This window comes from Melanotaenia boesemani, chromosome 8, assembly GCF_017639745.1.
Source record: "Melanotaenia boesemani isolate fMelBoe1 chromosome 8, fMelBoe1.pri, whole genome shotgun sequence".
Classification (NCBI taxonomy): domain Eukaryota; kingdom Metazoa; phylum Chordata; class Actinopteri; order Atheriniformes; family Melanotaeniidae; genus Melanotaenia; species Melanotaenia boesemani.
This window is the reverse complement of record NC_055689.1, coordinates 13,359,078-13,375,778: the sequence shown is the minus strand read 5'-3', so window position 1 is coordinate 13,375,778 and position 16,701 is coordinate 13,359,078. Positions and strand designations below refer to the sequence as shown.

At 38.1% G+C, this 16,701-nt stretch overlaps 1 protein-coding gene and 1 long non-coding RNA gene across 2 annotated transcripts in view; one reads left to right on the top strand and one right to left on the bottom strand.

Moving 5' to 3' along the window:
* The window catches only part of LOC121644127, a 34,542-nt gene that overhangs the window by 2,764 nt on the left and 15,077 nt on the right, over positions 1-16,701 (bottom strand). Inside the window, exons 3-5 of the long non-coding RNA XR_006011228.1 lie at positions 14,644-14,723; positions 14,374-14,507; positions 6,049-6,200 (exon numbers count right to left, since the gene is read on the bottom strand). This is a non-coding gene — a long non-coding RNA (uncharacterized LOC121644127). The remainder of the gene's footprint in view (positions 1-6,048; positions 6,201-14,373; positions 14,508-14,643; positions 14,724-16,701) is intronic.
* Positions 1,234-12,960, top strand: LOC121644124 (myosin-7-like). Its single transcript, XM_041991849.1, has 39 exons — positions 1,234-1,350; positions 1,534-1,582; positions 2,252-2,460; positions 2,575-2,718; positions 2,853-3,009; positions 3,104-3,131; positions 3,212-3,320; positions 3,546-3,638; positions 3,724-3,787; positions 3,869-3,967; positions 4,054-4,157; positions 4,280-4,418; positions 4,759-4,877; positions 4,951-5,100; positions 5,187-5,357; positions 5,440-5,749; positions 5,845-5,924; positions 6,007-6,212; positions 6,628-6,751; positions 6,983-7,119; positions 7,276-7,531; positions 7,633-7,875; positions 7,968-8,144; positions 8,230-8,375; positions 8,458-8,548; positions 8,663-9,052; positions 9,137-9,263; positions 9,340-9,458; positions 9,544-9,740; positions 9,817-10,000; positions 10,081-10,246; positions 10,330-10,454; positions 10,556-10,864; positions 10,950-11,153; positions 11,241-11,537; positions 11,645-11,749; positions 11,866-11,961; positions 12,058-12,192; positions 12,835-12,960. Exons 3-39 carry the CDS (start codon positions 2,260-2,262, stop codon positions 12,853-12,855), a joined length of 5,823 nt encoding a protein of 1,940 aa, XP_041847783.1. The 5' UTR covers positions 1,234-1,350; positions 1,534-1,582; positions 2,252-2,259; the 3' UTR covers positions 12,856-12,960.

Sequence of the window (16,701 nt, the reverse complement as noted above, 5' to 3'; positions counted from 1 at the left end):
AGAACTAACTTTGTAGTTATATTTCTAATTGCTCAGTAGAAACTTAGAAAAAAGTCTGTTTTTGATTTGATTGTAATCACATTGAGGAATTAGGCTTAAAAACATGTGAAAGCAGATATTAGAGTGGATTAAAAGTATATTTCAGATAAGGGCTGCACACCTGCTACCTCCCATCCATCATGACATCGGAGACTGCTGTTCAACATTATTGCTCCCCTCAAAGGCTGCCCTTCGCAATCAGCGAGGAAAAATCCAGACAAGAATTTCACAGGGTTATCTTTGTCCTCAAGGCCAAAGAAGAAGGAACAATGCCATGACGACACCATGAGACACAGGGTGTAGACTTAGCTGGGCAGAGCAGTGGTGAGTGATCATTTCAAGTCCCTGACCTTAACTCACACTCGACAACAGCTGCAACTCTTTGTTGTCTATGTAGTTACTGCAGAAACAGCTCTTACTCCTCTTTACATGATTGACCCAAACTGAACTTTATCTTTATAAGAATCTTAACATGACCGACAAGTCCAGAGCATCTCAAATCACCCGTGTTTAGAGAACTAATTGGTCTAAATCTTGTTCATTGGCCTCGCTTGTCTGTCATCTCTGTTTGAGGTTTAGGACATGAACATTTGTTGTGCTAATGGGAGAAAAGGAAGATAGGTCTCTTCTTTATAACTCACCTTTGCTTTAATAGTTTACCAACATGTTAAATGTGGAAATAAATTAGTTTTTTGTTATTATGTCATGGTAAGATTACTTTTCATAGCTTATAATTAATTATACATTTTATCATCAACATAGGAAGTGAAGCATACACCAATGGGGCACTGCTATAGTATGTACAGTATCAAGTTTTAGTCATAGAGGTAAGCCAGTATATAAACATCACTGTAAGAAACACTCTTATGTGTGACATGCTGAATGAAAATATATACACATTTTTTAAAAGGACAATATACAAATGAAACAGATATGGAAACAAAAATCCCATTCAGGAGATTTAACTGAGTCACAGCTTTTAACAAAAATAAATCATATAAACTGACCTGTTATAATTAATATGAATTGTAATTAAGAGTCACTTGATATCAAGCCTGTCCCTGATCCCCACCTCTTGCCCTCCCCTTTTCTTTGTGTCATGTATTGTCCTCGCCTTGTTTGTCACAAGGTGAAAGCAACAAATAGCAGCTGTAACTCCTGCCCAATTAGGACAACGCTTTTTTAATGTGCAATCTTTCTCCAAAAATCCATCCCATATTTGGTGGATAAACAAGCTTTATTAATGGAAGCAGGGCTGCTGTCAGCGACGGGGCTCATCGCTTCACTTGATTAAAGGTTTGAGAGTCAAAGGTAAGGAAAACATTTATTTAAATGGTATGGGATAGAAACTTGACACAATTTTTACAACAGATGTTATCACATGTAATATAGTGTGTTTTACATGTATATCATTTCATGACTGAGGGTTAAAAAATAGTGATGTGAGGCAGCAGCAGTGAAATAATACCTTGTTTTGTCATCTGGTTTGGACAGAAAGACCCTGACTGACCCTGGTCTTCTTTTGGAGTCCAACCCACCCTCGGTAAAAAAACAGTTGCTCTTCAACGAGGAATTAAAATTTGTGTTAATTTTTCAGTATTTGAAAATAAATCCCTGACACTGTATAAAGTTAAAAGTTTAAGCTCATGTCCCACTAGACTTTTAGTCTAACTTTCCTGGTATAAATTGAGGGACAGGTGTGGGTCATATGCTGTTCAAGATTTGAAGCCCTTTAAATTTCACAATTTGAGTTACACAAACAACACTGTTCTGAAACAGAATATAATAAACATGACATAAAAAGGACTTTTTCTTGATAAAAACTGGAACTTTATTTAAATATTTTTTACAGCGTTTTTATTGATCAATTTATTACTATTAATCTACTAACCCTTAAGTTAAGTTTAGTGAGACTTAAGCTATAAAGCAGTCTCTTATTTCCTTATTTTTCACTTTTTAGCTTCTTTGTGTGTTTAGGTGGTGTTTATTGTTAGTTACTGTGTGCACGTGTCCTTGGCAGTAATGTGGGTGAGAATAGCCATTTCAATCCTCTGTATGTGACAACAAAACTTGAAAATCACACGTTTATCATAAACCACCTCATTATTATTACTGTACCTATTAACTGATAATTGAGTCAGTATATGTGACAAATCATTGTGTAAAAATGTAATAGTAATTTACAAAGAACAAATCTGCTCATTTGTAACAGGTTAAAAAATGGGAGATGCTGCTATGGCAGAGTTTGGGGCTGCTGCTTCTTTTCTGAGGAAATCAGATATGGAGCGTCTGGAAGCCCAGACTCGTCCCTTTGACATCAAGAGGGAGTGTTTTGTTCCTGATCCTGAGGTCGAGTACGTCAAAGCAACCATTCAGAGTCGTGATGGTGACAAAGTCACTGCTGAAACTGAATTTGGAAAGGTGACTAAATTTCATGATATTGATTAAAATGTCTACATTTCTATATACAAAAAGTGTTTAGTTCAGTTTTTTTTCTATAAAATGTTATTTTTCTATAAAAAAATGTCTTTACAGACTGTTACAGTGAAAGAGAGTGATATACATCCTCAGAACCCACCAAAGTTTGATAAAATTGAGGACATGGCGATGTTCACGTTCCTCCATGAGCCAGCTGTGCTGTTTAATCTCAAAGAGCGTTACGCAGCATGGATGATCTACGTGAGAAACTTCTATTTTATGTTATTTTACTACAGCATATATGTATGCTGTAGTAAAGCACAAGTTCATGAATAAGATCACAAAAAGAATAATGTCAACACATAATCTTATTTTCCTGTTGTGTTTCGCTGTAGACCTACTCTGGGCTCTTCTGTGTGACTGTTAACCCATACAAGTGGCTGCCAGTCTATAACCAGGAGGTGGTTGTTGCCTACAGAGGAAAGAAAAGGAGTGAAGCTCCTCCTCACATCTTCTCCATCTCTGACAATGCCTACCAGTACATGCTGTCAGGTACCTGCTGTTTAAGAGTTTGTTGAAGCCTCAATGTCTGAAAAACCATTCACTTACCTGTTTCACAAATATTTTGTGTTCCTCTTTCTGACAGACAGAGAAAACCAGTCAATCCTAATCACGTAAGTTACAATGACATCAACCATTCTTGAAGAAAGATATTAATTAAAAATCTAAACTTTTGTGTCTGTCCTCCACTCAGCGGAGAATCCGGAGCTGGAAAGACTGTCAACACCAAGCGTGTCATCCAGTACTTTGCCAGCATTGCTGCTGTCCCAACTGGGAAGAAAGATCCAGCTGCTGAGAAAAAGGTTTGATCATAAAATCAAAATATGAAATTTAACAGTTTAAGTTTCAATTAGATTATACGCATGTTTTTATTTATTTGGTTTTTCTTGGTGAAAGTGATTTATTTACTCTCATGTGCACCAATTAAATGATTAATTATGATTGTCTCAACTGAAAGCTTTTAATTTTTAAAGCTTTCTCAAAACTGCCACCATGAATGATGTTGTGGCTTTATTTGACAACATCAGGGCACCCTGGAGGATCAAATCATTCAGGCTAACCCTGCTCTGGAGGCCTTTGGTAATGCCAAGACCATCAGGAATGACAACTCCTCCAGATTTGTGAGTGACTGTTAGACTGCAAATGATAATGAGATGAGATGAGCTAAATCAATGTGACTAAAATGAGTGGATCTTTTTCTGTTAGGGTAAATTCATTCGCATTCACTTTGACAACAGAGGAAAGTTGGCTTCTGCTGACATTGAAACTTGTAAGTAACAGAATATTATATTACAACTATGAACACAGACTAAACATTTGTATACCAGAGTGACAAGGGCTCTTCTTACAGACCTTCTGGAAAAGTCTCGTGTGACCTTCCAGCTCAGAGCTGAGAGAGACTACCACATTTTCTACCAGATCTTGTCTCAGGCAAAGCCTGAACTTCTGGGTATATGCTGTAATAATTTATAGTGAGAATTATTTGTACATTGAAGTATTGTAAAACTTTTATTTATATTCTTATTTTCACATTAGAAATGCTGCTCATCACCAACAACCCCTATGACTACGCCTTCATCTCCCAAGGAGAGACAACTGTAGCCTCCATCAATGACTCTGAAGAGCTGATGGCCACTGATGTGAGCTGAATCTTTAGTTAACGACAGCAAACCCTTTATAGTAGTAATATAGTCATATGGTGGAAAATTATTTGGAAACCAACTAAAGAAACATCAAAAATTCATTTCTTGATTCCTCTTAGGAAGCCTATGATGTCCTGGGCTTCACCCAAGAAGAGAAGAACAGTATTTACAAGCTGACTGGTGCCATCATGCACTACGGTAACATGAAGTTCAAGCAGAAGCAGCGTGAAGAGCAGGCGGAGGCAGACGGCACTGAAGGTAAACAAGAATGTTGAGTAATCTCAGCTCTTAATGTTCGTACCAGACAATCTGGAATAATTACAATTATTATGTTTATGAGCTTTGACTGGAAGGTTTTTGTTTTCTAAGATGATTTCTCTTGAAACAGTCAAGTGTTTAGTTCAGTGGAAAGGACAGCTGTCATTGTGTTGCACATTGAAAGAGGAAACTTTTGTTGTATGGTTTACATTTTATGTTTATGTATATGTAGCATTTTTTAAATCTATTTATAAATATTTCAAGGACTGCATCTACACATGTTAAGTACTTTAGCATCCTAGTACAAAATGTGAAAATTATATTATGTTGACTTTCTCAGATGCTGACAAAGTAGCTTATCTGATGGGCCTGAACTCTGCTGACCTCATCAAAGGTCTCTGTCACCCAAGAGTCAAAGTAGGAAACGAGTGGGTCACCAAGGGACAAAATGTCGCCCAGGTGAGACAGTAAGAAATTTATCTTTTTCCAAAATATTACAGAAATATTCTCACCAACGTGGTTTCTTTTTTAGGTGAACTATGCTGTTGGTGCACTGTCTAAGTCAGTGTATGAAAAGATGTTCTTGTGGATGGTGGTAAGGATTAACCAGTCCCTGGACACCAAACAGCCTCGCCAGTACTTCATTGGTGTGCTGGACATCGCTGGATTTGAGATCTTTGACGTGAGTTTAGTGTGAGACAAACATTTACATTTGTGGTAACCAATTTTATCATTGATTTCCTTTCTGATCACACAATGGCCTTCCAGTTCAACACGTTTGAGCAGCTGTGCATCAACTTCACAAATGAAAAACTGCAACAGTTTTTCAACCATCACATGTTTGTGCTGGAGCAGGAAGAGTACAAGAAAGAGGGCATTGAATGGACTTTCATTGATTTTGGTATGGATCTGCAGGCCTGTATTGATCTAATTGAAAAGGTGAGACATCAAACTACAAAATGTTGAAATAAGTGATACACAAATATTTTTTTTTAAACCTTACATATTTTTCCTCCCACAGCCCATGGGTATCATGTCCATCCTTGAAGAGGAGTGCATGTTTCCCAAAGCCTCTGATGCCACCTTTAAAGCTAAGCTCTATGACAACCATCTGGGCAAATCCAACAACTTCCAGAAACCCAGAATTATCAAAGGAAAACCAGAGGCCCATTTCTCCCTGGTTCACTATGCTGGAACTGTTGATTATAATATCAACAACTGGCTGGTGAAGAACAAAGATCCTCTAAATGAGACTGTTGTTGGACTGTACCAGAAGTCTAACCTTAAACTGCTAGCTTTACTCTTTGCCAACTATGCTGGAGCTGATTCAGGTACCCAAGCATGAATATTTGGAGATGCAATATCAAAATATAGAAATGGTGCAGTAATTTGTTTGAGTTCTTAAATGGCACACTTTTCTTAACAGCAACGGCTGAAGGCGGAGAAGGTAAAAAAGAGAAGAAGAAGAAAGGATCATCCTTTCAGACAGTGTCTGCTCTCCACAGGGTATGTAATTTTTGTGTCATCATATCCAACACATTCATACTTTACCAGTAATTACATACATGGCTGCTTTATCATATTAAAGGAGAACCTGAACAAGCTGATGACCAACTTGAGGTCAACTCACCCTCACTTTGTGCGCTGCATCATCCCCAATGAGACCAAGACTCCTGGGGCCATGGAGAACCCTCTGGTGATGCACCAGCTACGCTGTAACGGTGTGCTGGAAGGCATCAGGATCTGCAGAAAGGGCTTCCCCAACAGGATCCTCTATGGAGACTTCAAGCAGAGGTTTGACTTTGATGAACACCCTCATATTTCAAAATACAGATGAATAGAAGTTTGTGATCAGCTGAAGAACTATAAAAAAAATGTTTTTTGAAAAGTTCTTAGAAACATAGATTATTCTACATTGTCTGAGGGGAACCAACATTATTCTGCCAAGAAGTTCCATCTCCTTAACAAGTGTGACAATGTTCAAAATCTTTAATAGGTGTAGAGATTTAGTCATTTATAAAATGTTTATAGCAGTGAATATCACACTGTTGTGTCCTGATTGCATTGGCTGTTTCTGAACACATCTTCTTCAGTTTTCCCTTGTTTTATACATACATACAACAGTTATTTAATGATGTGTAGTTTGGTAGTTTGATATTATGTACAAAATTAAAGAAAACTGATGGTTTTTTCTTAATTCCCAACAAAGATACCGCATTTTAAACCCAAGTGCTATACCTGAGGGGCAGTTCATTGATAACAAAAAAGCATCAGAAAAGCTGTTGGGCTCCTTGGATATTGATCATAACCAGTATAAACTAGGGCACACTAAGGTAGGTAAATTTCTCTTGTTTTTTTGTGAAAAGAAACTATGAAAGACATACAGCTTAATTATAACATTTGCAAGAAATCACTTTTGTATACTATATCTACTACTGCTTTTACATTTGGTTGTGATATGGTTGTTATAAGTAAGCCTGTAACACGTACACATCCTCACAAGTGCCTTCAACATTGGGACCTTATATTCCCCATTACTGATATAATCTGGTTGCACAAATAAGGTGTTCTTTAAAGCTGGGCTGCTTGGTCTACTGGAGGAGATGCGAGATGACCGATTGGCTCTGATTATGACAAGAATCCAGGCTCGTTCCCGAGGTGTTCTGGCAAGAATTGAATTCCAGAAGATTGTAGAACGCAGGTGTGTAAAACCCATGTGAAAGGGTGACCTTTCCCATTCTCAAATAGAAAGCTATAAAAGTTTGCATACTAAAGACATTAAATAAATTAGTTTATTAACATTGAAAAACTTTTCAACGCCACAACATAAAATGTTTTTCAAAACTGTTGCACATAGGGATGCCCTACTTGTAATCCAGTGGAACATCCGTGCCTTCATGGGGGTCAAGAATTGGCCCTGGATGAAGATGTACTTCAAGATCAAACCTCTCCTGAAATCAGCAGAGACTGAGAAGGAGATGGCCAACATGAAGGAAGAGTTTGCCAAACTGAAGGAGGCTTATGCTAAATCTGAAGCCCGTAGAAAAGAACTGGAGGAGAAAATGGTCACTCTTCTCCAAGAGAAGAACGACCTGCAGCTTCAAGTCCAGACTGTATGTTAGAACACTGATTCTTACATTTTTCTATTCCAGTCAACTTCATAAATTACATGATGGTCACACTGTATGGTATGTTGACTTATTTTTAATGATAGGAGCAAGATAATCTTTGTGATGCAGAGGAGAGATGTGAGGGGCTCATCAAGAGCAAGATTCAGCTGGAAGCAAAAATCAAAGAGCTGACTGAAAGGCTGGAGGATGAGGAGGAGATGAACGCTGAACTGACAGCTAAGAAGAGGAAGCTGGAGGATGAATGCTCTGAGCTGAAGAAGGACATTGATGACTTAGAGTTAACTCTGGCTAAAGTTGAGAAAGAAAAGCACGCCACTGAGAACAAGGTATAATAAAACCTAAAAATTGTAGAGAAAATACTATGATGAAAATATTGCTGTGATGGCCGTCAGGATTCTATGATTTTCATCTGCAACAGGTAAAGAACCTGACAGAGGAGATGGCTGCTTTGGATGAAATCATTGCCAAGCTGACCAAGGAAAAGAAAGCTTTACAGGAAGCTCATCAGCAAACCCTGGATGACCTACAGAGTGAAGAAGACAAAGTCAACACTCTGACCAAGGCCAAGGCCAAGCTGGAGCAGCAAGTTGATGATGTAAGAATTTACAAGATCAGGTGGACTTAAACAAATACAAAGCAAATGTGCTAAAAAAAAAAGAGTATTTTTCATCTTTCTACAGCTTGAGGGGTCCTTAGAGCAAGAGAAGAAGATACGTATGGACCTTGAGAGAGCAAAGAGGAAACTTGAAGGAGACCTAAAGTTGGCCCAAGAGAGTATCATGGATCTGGAAAATGACAAGCAGCAACTTGAAGAGAAGCTGAAAAAGTAAAATGAGAAAAGAGTTTTTACACAAAAAACAATTTAATAAAGGAGTCATTCTATACATTTAACTTTGTATCGTCCACAGGAAAGATTTTGAAATCAGTCAACTCAATAACAAAATAGAGGATGAACAGGCAATGGTTGCTCAGCTCCAGAAAAAACTGAAGGAGCTGCAGGTGAAAATTCACACAGAAACAACTCTGAACCACCAAGGAAAATTACATTTTAAGATTATTGTTATTCATAGAAGAAAAAATGTAATGCTGAGATTTGTTTGGACTTTGGTGCAGGCCCGTATTGAGGAGCTGGAGGAAGAGCTTGAAGCAGAGCGAGCTGCACGAGCCAAGGTGGAGAAGCAGAGAGCAGACTTGGCCAGAGAGCTGGAAGAGATCAGTGAGAGGCTGGAGGAGGCTGGTGGAGCCACAGCTGCCCAGATCGAGATGAACAAGAAGAGGGAGGCCGAGTTCCAGAAACTCCGCAGAGACCTCGAAGAGGCCACTCTGCACCACGAGGCCACCGCTGCCACCCTGAGGAAGAAGCAAGCCGACAGCGTTGCTGACCTGGGAGAGCAGATTGACAACCTGCAGAGAGTCAAGCAGAAACTGGAGAAGGAGAAGAGTGAGCTCAGACTAGAGCTCGATGATGTGGTCTCCAATATGGAGCAGATTGTCAAGTCTAAGGTAAATCAGTTCCATGGTCTTGTCCTTGGATGATCACCCCTTTTCTTCATTCTTACAGTGCTTCTTACTGTATTTTGTTTACAGAACAATTTGGAGAAAATGTGTCGGTCTCTGGAGGACCAGATGAATGAATATAAAACAAAGTCAGAGGAGGGACAGCGTACCATCAACGACTTCACCATGCAGAAAGCAAAGCTTCAAACTGAAAATGGTATGTGCTTCATTTGATGCGAATATTTCATATATGGTTATATCAAGCATTCATTTCAAGCTCTGGCTTCAACCAGGTGAACTTGCGAGGCAGCTTGAGGAGAAGGACTCCCTGGTGTCTCAACTCACCAGAGGAAAACAGTCCTACACACAACAAATTGAAGACCTTAAAAGACAACTGGAAGAGGAAATCAAGGTAGCAAAGCAAAGCTACTGAAGCCACATTTAGTACAGATTAAATCTTAATACATTCAAATAACTTAAGCTTGCTTTAATTTTAGGCTAAGAATGCATTAGCCCATGCTGTGCAGTCTTCTCGTCATGACTGTGACCTGCTCAGGGAGCAGTATGAGGAGGAGCAGGAGGCCAAGGCTGAACTGCAGCGCAGCATGTCCAAGGCCAACTCTGAGGTGGCTCAGTGGAGAACCAAGTATGAAACTGATGCCATCCAGAGAACTGAGGAACTGGAGGAAGCAAAGTAAGTAAAACACATTTAATCTTCAACAACTCTGCAAAGTTGAAAAGCAACCTTAAAAAACTCATCTATATCATAGAAAGAAGCTGGCTCAGCGTCTGCAGGATGCTGAGGAGGCTGTTGAAGCTGTGAATGCTAAATGTTCCTCCCTGGAGAAGACCAAACACAGGCTGCAGAATGAGATTGAAGATCTCATGGTGGATGTGGAGAGATCAAATGCTGCTGCTGCTGCTCTGGACAAGAAGCAAAGAAACTTTGACAAGGTTTAAGTTCATTACTCACTGTAAGATTTCAATACAGGTACAGAGTCATTCCTTTAGCTAAAATGTGAACTGTCATTTAGGTCTTGGCAGAGTGGAAACAGAAGTATGAGGAGTCTCAAACAGAGCTGGATAGCTCCCAGAAAGAAGCCAGGTCTCTGAGCACTGAGCTCTTCAAACTGAAAAACTCCTACGAAGAGTCGCTTGAACATCTGGAGACCATGAAAAGGGAGAACAAGAATCTGCAAGGTTAGTCAATTAATCTATAAAACCTTCTGAAAAACCTAACTATAGCATTACATGTTTGTCAATCGTAACAATTTGGCTTTCAGAGGAAATCTCTGACCTTACTGAACAAATCGGGGAGGGTGGAAAGAGTATTCATGAGCTTGAGAAGATTCGAAAGCAGCTGGAACAAGAGAAGTCTGAGATACAAACAGCTCTGGAGGAGGCAGAAGTACGGTGCAAAGTCCAACTATCCAAATATATATGAAGTTGAAAATATTTTGACATTTGATAATAAATATCTTTTGACCTAACACATCTATTCAATGACAGGCCTCTCTGGAGCATGAAGAAGGGAAGATTCTCAGAGTCCAGCTTGAGGCTAACCAGATTAAGGCTGACCTTGAGCGTAAACTGGCTGAGAAAGATGAAGAGATGGAGCAAGCTAAGAGAAATCAACAACGAATTGTTGATACTCTGCAGAGCTCTCTTGAGGCTGAGACTCGCAGCAGGAATGAAGCCCTCCGTTTGAAAAAGAAGATGGAGGGAGACCTCAATGAGATGGAGATCCAGCTCAGCCAAGCCAACAGGCAGGCATCTGAGGCCCAGAAACAGCTGAAGGCTGTTCATGCACATCTGAAGGTTTGAGTGAGGAAAAAAATGATTATCTTATTGCTGCTTTTTCAAACAAACATAGGTGAGTTAAATATTTCTGTTCATCTTGTAGGATGCTCAGCTCCAGCTCGATGACTCTATGCGTGCCAATGATGATATGAAGGAGAACATAGCCATTGTTGACAGACGCAACAACCTGCTTCAAGCTGAACTGGAGGAACTGAGGATTGCTCTGGAGCAAACTGAGCGAAGCCGCAAACTTGCAGAGCAAGAGCTGCTGGATGTTAGCGAACGGGTGCAGCTACTTCACTCACAGGTGAGACACAGTCACCATTCATACAGTGTGTTTTGGTTTGTATGCTTTAAGTATCTTCACACTGAATATGTGCACTGTCAACAACAGAACACCAGCCTGATAAACCAAAAGAAGAAGTTGGAGGGTGATACATCCCAGCTTCAAAGTGAGGTGGAGGAGGCAGTGCAGGAATGTAGAAATGCTGAAGAGAAGGCCAAGAAGGCCATCACTGATGCTGCCATGATGGCAGAGGAGCTGAAGAAAGAGCAGGACACCAGCGCTCATCTGGAGCGCATGAAGAAGAACATGGAGCAAACCATCAAAGACCTGCAGCACCGTCTGGATGAAGCTGAACAGATCGCCATGAAGGGAGGCAAGAAGCAGGTGCAGAAGCTCGAGGCCAGGGTGAGTGTAACGAGTATTTTACTACTAGTATATAAACATGTTAAATAAATGTCACTTTCTTGTGAATAAGAGAGATAGTTATCAACTTTTGCTCTGGTGTCCTACAGGTCAAGGAACTTGAAAATGAGGTGGAGGGTGAACAGAGAAAGGCCAGCGATGCTATAAAAGGGGTTAGAAAGTATGAGAGACGTATCAAGGAGCTTACTTATCAGGTAATTATCAGCCTTTCTCTTTGTGTTATCAAAATGACTCCAGTCTAAATCAAATTCTATATATATATGTTATCTTTCTCTCTATACTTCTCTTTTTCTTTTTTCCATCTGTGTAGACTGAAGAAGACCGGAAAAATCTTGCACGTCTTCAAGACTTGGTCGACAAGCTGCAGCTTAAAGTCAAATCCTACAAAAGGACTTCAGAAGAGGCTGTAAGTATACCTGATTTTAAATACTATCCCTATATATAACCATTTAATTTCATCTGACACATGTAATATACCAAATATGGTGTTTCTGTTCTTCAGGAGGAACAAGCCAACAGTAGTCTCACAAAGTTCCGTAAGCTTCAACATGAGCTGGACGAGGCTGAAGAGAGAGCCGACATAGCTGAGTCTCAGGTCAACAAGCTACGTGCCAAGAGCCGCGATGTAGGATCAAAGGTCTGTATGTGCAAGCATGCATACATACAATCACACTTTTAACACTTTTATTGTGAAAATTATACATGTATATTTATATAGTTAAGATGAGCCAGCTTAGAATATTCCAAACATCAGTGTAGATTTTCCATAATCCAGGCCATGGTAGTCCTACGTGCTTAAACAGAGAGCAGCTGGACTGTTTTTTCCTTGTCTCATGAAGACATTTCACCTCTCATCCAAAAGGCTTCTTCAATTCTACATGACTAGAGAAGAGTTTCAGAATAATAAGCTGTTCTTGGGAAATTCATACTTCATCCTCTACTCACCCATTCAGTGGTTTTGGGGGTCTCTGTTACCTGTGAGATGTTTACCTGCCTGAACGATGTGTGAAATGGACAGGTCAAGAACTCTTAAGTGTTAATGTCCCATCAACAGCTTATAAGTCTGAAATTTCCCACCAGCTGGAACTAAAGAAGCCTTTCAGATAAGAGGTAAAAAATCTAAAACAACCAAAAGAAGTCAAGTTGCCTTCTACACTGTATTAAAGACATTATGAACGGAAAGCTAAATCTAACTGCTTTACCTTGTGTAACTTATAATCTGTAGCTATAAATCTGAAGCAGGAGTTTTTACTGTGATGTGATTTTTTTTTGGTTACAGAAAGGACATGATGAAGAATGAAGTTTCCTTTGAGAGAATTGTTTCTGAGACATGTCCTACTTTGTGATGGTGTCTCCTTAAGCATGCTTTTTTGTTCAGTATAATAAATCTGATGTGCATCTAAAATTGTTTCTTGACTCTTTATTGACAGAGCCTTTTTGGTTAGTAGCATAGACAACAGTAAAGAGCTAAATTAAACTTAAACAAAATGTAAAAAAAAAAAAAAAAAAAAAAACTAAAGAAACCAAAGTGACTACATATATTATGATAAACTGATTAATACAAGTATTACAATGGGATAATATTAAAAGAATAAATTGATATAAAACACTGACGGAGAAAAGTGTCTGAAAATGTGTATTGCATTTTCAAATACATTACAAAATTATTACTCACAAATTCTTTTTTATTTTTACCATAGTTTTATAGAAGTGGATGGGTCCTTGTAGACAAATTCAAGAAAATAATCATTTTAACTATATGTGTGTTGAATATTGCACTGGCTAGTTACAAATGACAGCTCAATACAACAATAAAAACAAAACAAGCAAAAAGAAAACAACATAAGAAGCCATCACATCTAAAGTGTAATTATTTGATTTCATTCCAAATAAGTCCTCAAATGCTGAGCCACAGTGGTCCCACAGTGTAAATAGATAGATTTTTAAAAAAGGTTATAAATAAATGTTTTTAGCTGCAGAGATTTGTATTTTAGGTGTGGAAACGGTTTCATTCCTCCAACTTGGTCGGCTTCTCCATTTATTGTAACTTAGCCAACAAGCATAAGAACGTACTGAAAGACACGATTATTGTTTAGTTTGGTGTAGTTTGAAAAAAAGTACTACAGCAACAGCTAAACTTCACATAAAACTAACACAAGGATGCTTTGCTTCTTTTCTTTGGAATTAAAAAATATATAAATCACAGATTTTTAAATAGATACCAATAAAACATTTTTATTATTTTGAAATAAATCCATTGTTGGCTTTTCCATACTTCAAATTTAATTTTTAATGTAAAAAAGGCTTCAGAGGTGACAATGTGATACATAGAGCAGACTGCAGAAAAAGGTCTGCCATAAGTTAATTTATTTCAGAACAGCAATGACTGCTTGTTAGTATAACTGAAGAAAATATGTCCAAAAACTGTACCAAGTATTTTAGAGAAATACTTCTTCATAGTTTCAGTATTTTCCTGGAGAGAATTCTCTTGTGCAAAAATTATATTTCATTTGAGTTTGTAGCTTTTTTAGAAGATCTGGGTAGCATCAGTAATTTGGATGTTTATAGAAAAAGAATAGACAAAGTGTCTGAAAAGAAGGTAGGGAGAAGTTTGTGCATGAATATCACAGTGAAACACCTGCAACAGATGTTATAAAACAAGAAAATCCCCCTCCCTTTCTTATCCCTGTCTTATATTATTGTTATAAAAAACAAATTAAAATAAACCAAATTAATTTACATGATAATCTATATTCATTTATTTTATTGTTATCAGATAACAAACCATTTAAAAACTAGAAAAATTAAAACTACTAACCTTCACATCAGTTGTAGCCAGTCTTTCTCCAGTAGCAAGCATCTTCACAGCCAGACAAGGGAGGGCTTTTTGGACCACAGAACAAATACAGGCTTGGCCTGAGTTATGGTATGCAAGTGCACACCAGAAGAGACCTAATCAATTCAAGCAAAAGCATTTCATACATTAAACAACACGCTGCTTTCTGAGTGACAGCATGACTAAAATAAAAATGTTTTTGCAGCAAATTAGAAAAAACTCTATAAAAAAGGTTTAAGTGGTTAACGGTACCTTTCAGTAATTTCATGATGTCCTGGCTCTTTATAAGACAAGCAGAAATCAGGGTTTGAGTCCACACAGAGCTTCACAGCCTAAATGAGTGAGAAGAAGACAAGGGTAACTTCTGTGAACCACCAGCAGAACTCAACACCCCTTAGAAGTGACCTTTAACAACGACAACCAACAAATACTAGCAATAGCTGTGCTGGCTCCAGTTTCAAACTTAAGTGGGGCAAGGTGCCTCACACCTTCCTTTGTGTGCTCATGTGATTGTAAAAGTCAAAGACTCAAAGACTGTGAACAGCTGAGAATGAGTCCATACATGGGTGGACAATCACTCTCTCCTGGAGCCTGGAATAGACCAAGGCATAAGTGAAGGAGATGAAAACTCAAGTACGAAGAGAGGCAGCGACAGGTCCCGCTAGAATGACAAGTGATCAAAGGATGGTGCTGACTTTTTGTTGTAATTCTTAAACTAATTTCACCTTAACTGAGTTAAAAATTTTAGTTAAGCCAAGAAAACATTTCCACCTACTTAAAGTTCTGTTTGCCATTATTAAAGGCAGTCTTGAGTTAATTTGTCTCAGTCTCCTTTCCTTAACTCCTGTCTCCATTACCACTCTTTAATTACTTTGATTTCTTAAATGCATGGCTGATTACAGGTTCATTTAGTACATTGTTTTTCATCTGACACTTAACAGCACCTATACTGTGATATACCATTGGCAGCGTACAGACTCATCACCTGTTGCTGTTGGTCATAGAAAAAACACACTGTCCTGACAACCTGCGTCAGACGCTGTCCCCAAGCTATCCTCTGAACCACCAAGCCCTCAAAGGCAGCCAACAGGAATTTCACAAGTTATCTTTGTGCTCAAGGATAAAGAGAAGAAAACAATGCCATGTCAACAGGAGCAGACCAAGGGCAGTTGCTGCATGCAACATTTGGACACAAGCCTGAAGTATAGCTCACAGCAATATAAATCTCTGTGTGCATGAACATGTGCTATGAATGTCAATGCTTCTAGAAAATAAACTTTGTGTTTATATCACTTAAATAATAGAAATTATTTGCAAAAAATATTAAATAGAACAAAGCAGATAATCTCTTAGTATCACTGAAGGCAAAACTAATTTTTAACCCAGTCTTGAAAAAAAATCTCATAAAAAAATCATTTAAAAAAATTTAAATGTGTGAAAGTTTTGTTTGTTTTTTGGCAGTGCAGGTTTGTCTTTAGTATATTTACAAATCTTAAATACCTTGCATATTGTTTAAGTGATCAAGATATTTAGTACTGTACACAGTGAGAATACAGTATCATCTGCAAAACTTAGATTATGGACATCAGGCTCATTCTTATTTTTGTCCTACTGATTCTTTAATGGTGACAATTGTAAAATATACATCGAAAAAATACAGGCCTCTAAAATGCTAAAATATTACTCCAAAGTAATTAGTTTCTAATAAAGTTATAGTATACTTTATGCACTTACTCCTAACATCATGGTCCTGATGTTTTTTTTTTAATCTATTGTTTATATGACATGAAGATTGAAGGGAACAAGACTATGTCTATATGCATCTATCAGAGTAATTTGCTATAGTCCATGATATTATTTTACCATTGACAGCACAAAGTTTGCATTCTGTGTATGAACTAATAACAATTTAGATTACACCAACAGGCAAAATGTTGGACACCTCTAACACAAAACATGAAAGCTGGGCACAACAGCCCACATATGCACACTTATATGTATAATGATATTCATGACATAAAGCTAACCAAGCATAATAAAGGTTTAGGACACCCCCTATCCATTAATGGTAATTCTAAAGGCCTGAGAATTTACTGAAATGCAAAGCATAAGTTTAAATCTTTGCATGAGTCCAGGTCTCTGTTACTACCAGCCTTTCTTAGCTGATAATAATATACCGATCTAACAAAATCATTCATTAATGACCTTTGGTTGTTTTATACACTTTTATTTTATTTATTTAACTGTATTGAAAACTAAGACCTGAACCAAATGCTGGACACTTCATTCAAATGATGGATAGAACAGAAT

Coding starts and splice junctions, on each gene's coding strand:
- LOC121644124 (XM_041991849.1), top strand. CDS start 2,260: ATGGGAGATGCTGCTATGGCAGAGTTTGGGGCTGCTGCTTCTTTTCTG. Junction 7,120..7,275: donor CAGAAGATTGTAGAACGCAG/GTGTGTAAAACC, acceptor TGTTGCACATAG/GGATGCCCTACTTGTAATCC. Junction 10,001..10,080: donor AGCAAAGAAACTTTGACAAG/GTTTAAGTTCAT, acceptor ACTGTCATTTAG/GTCTTGGCAGAGTGGAAACA.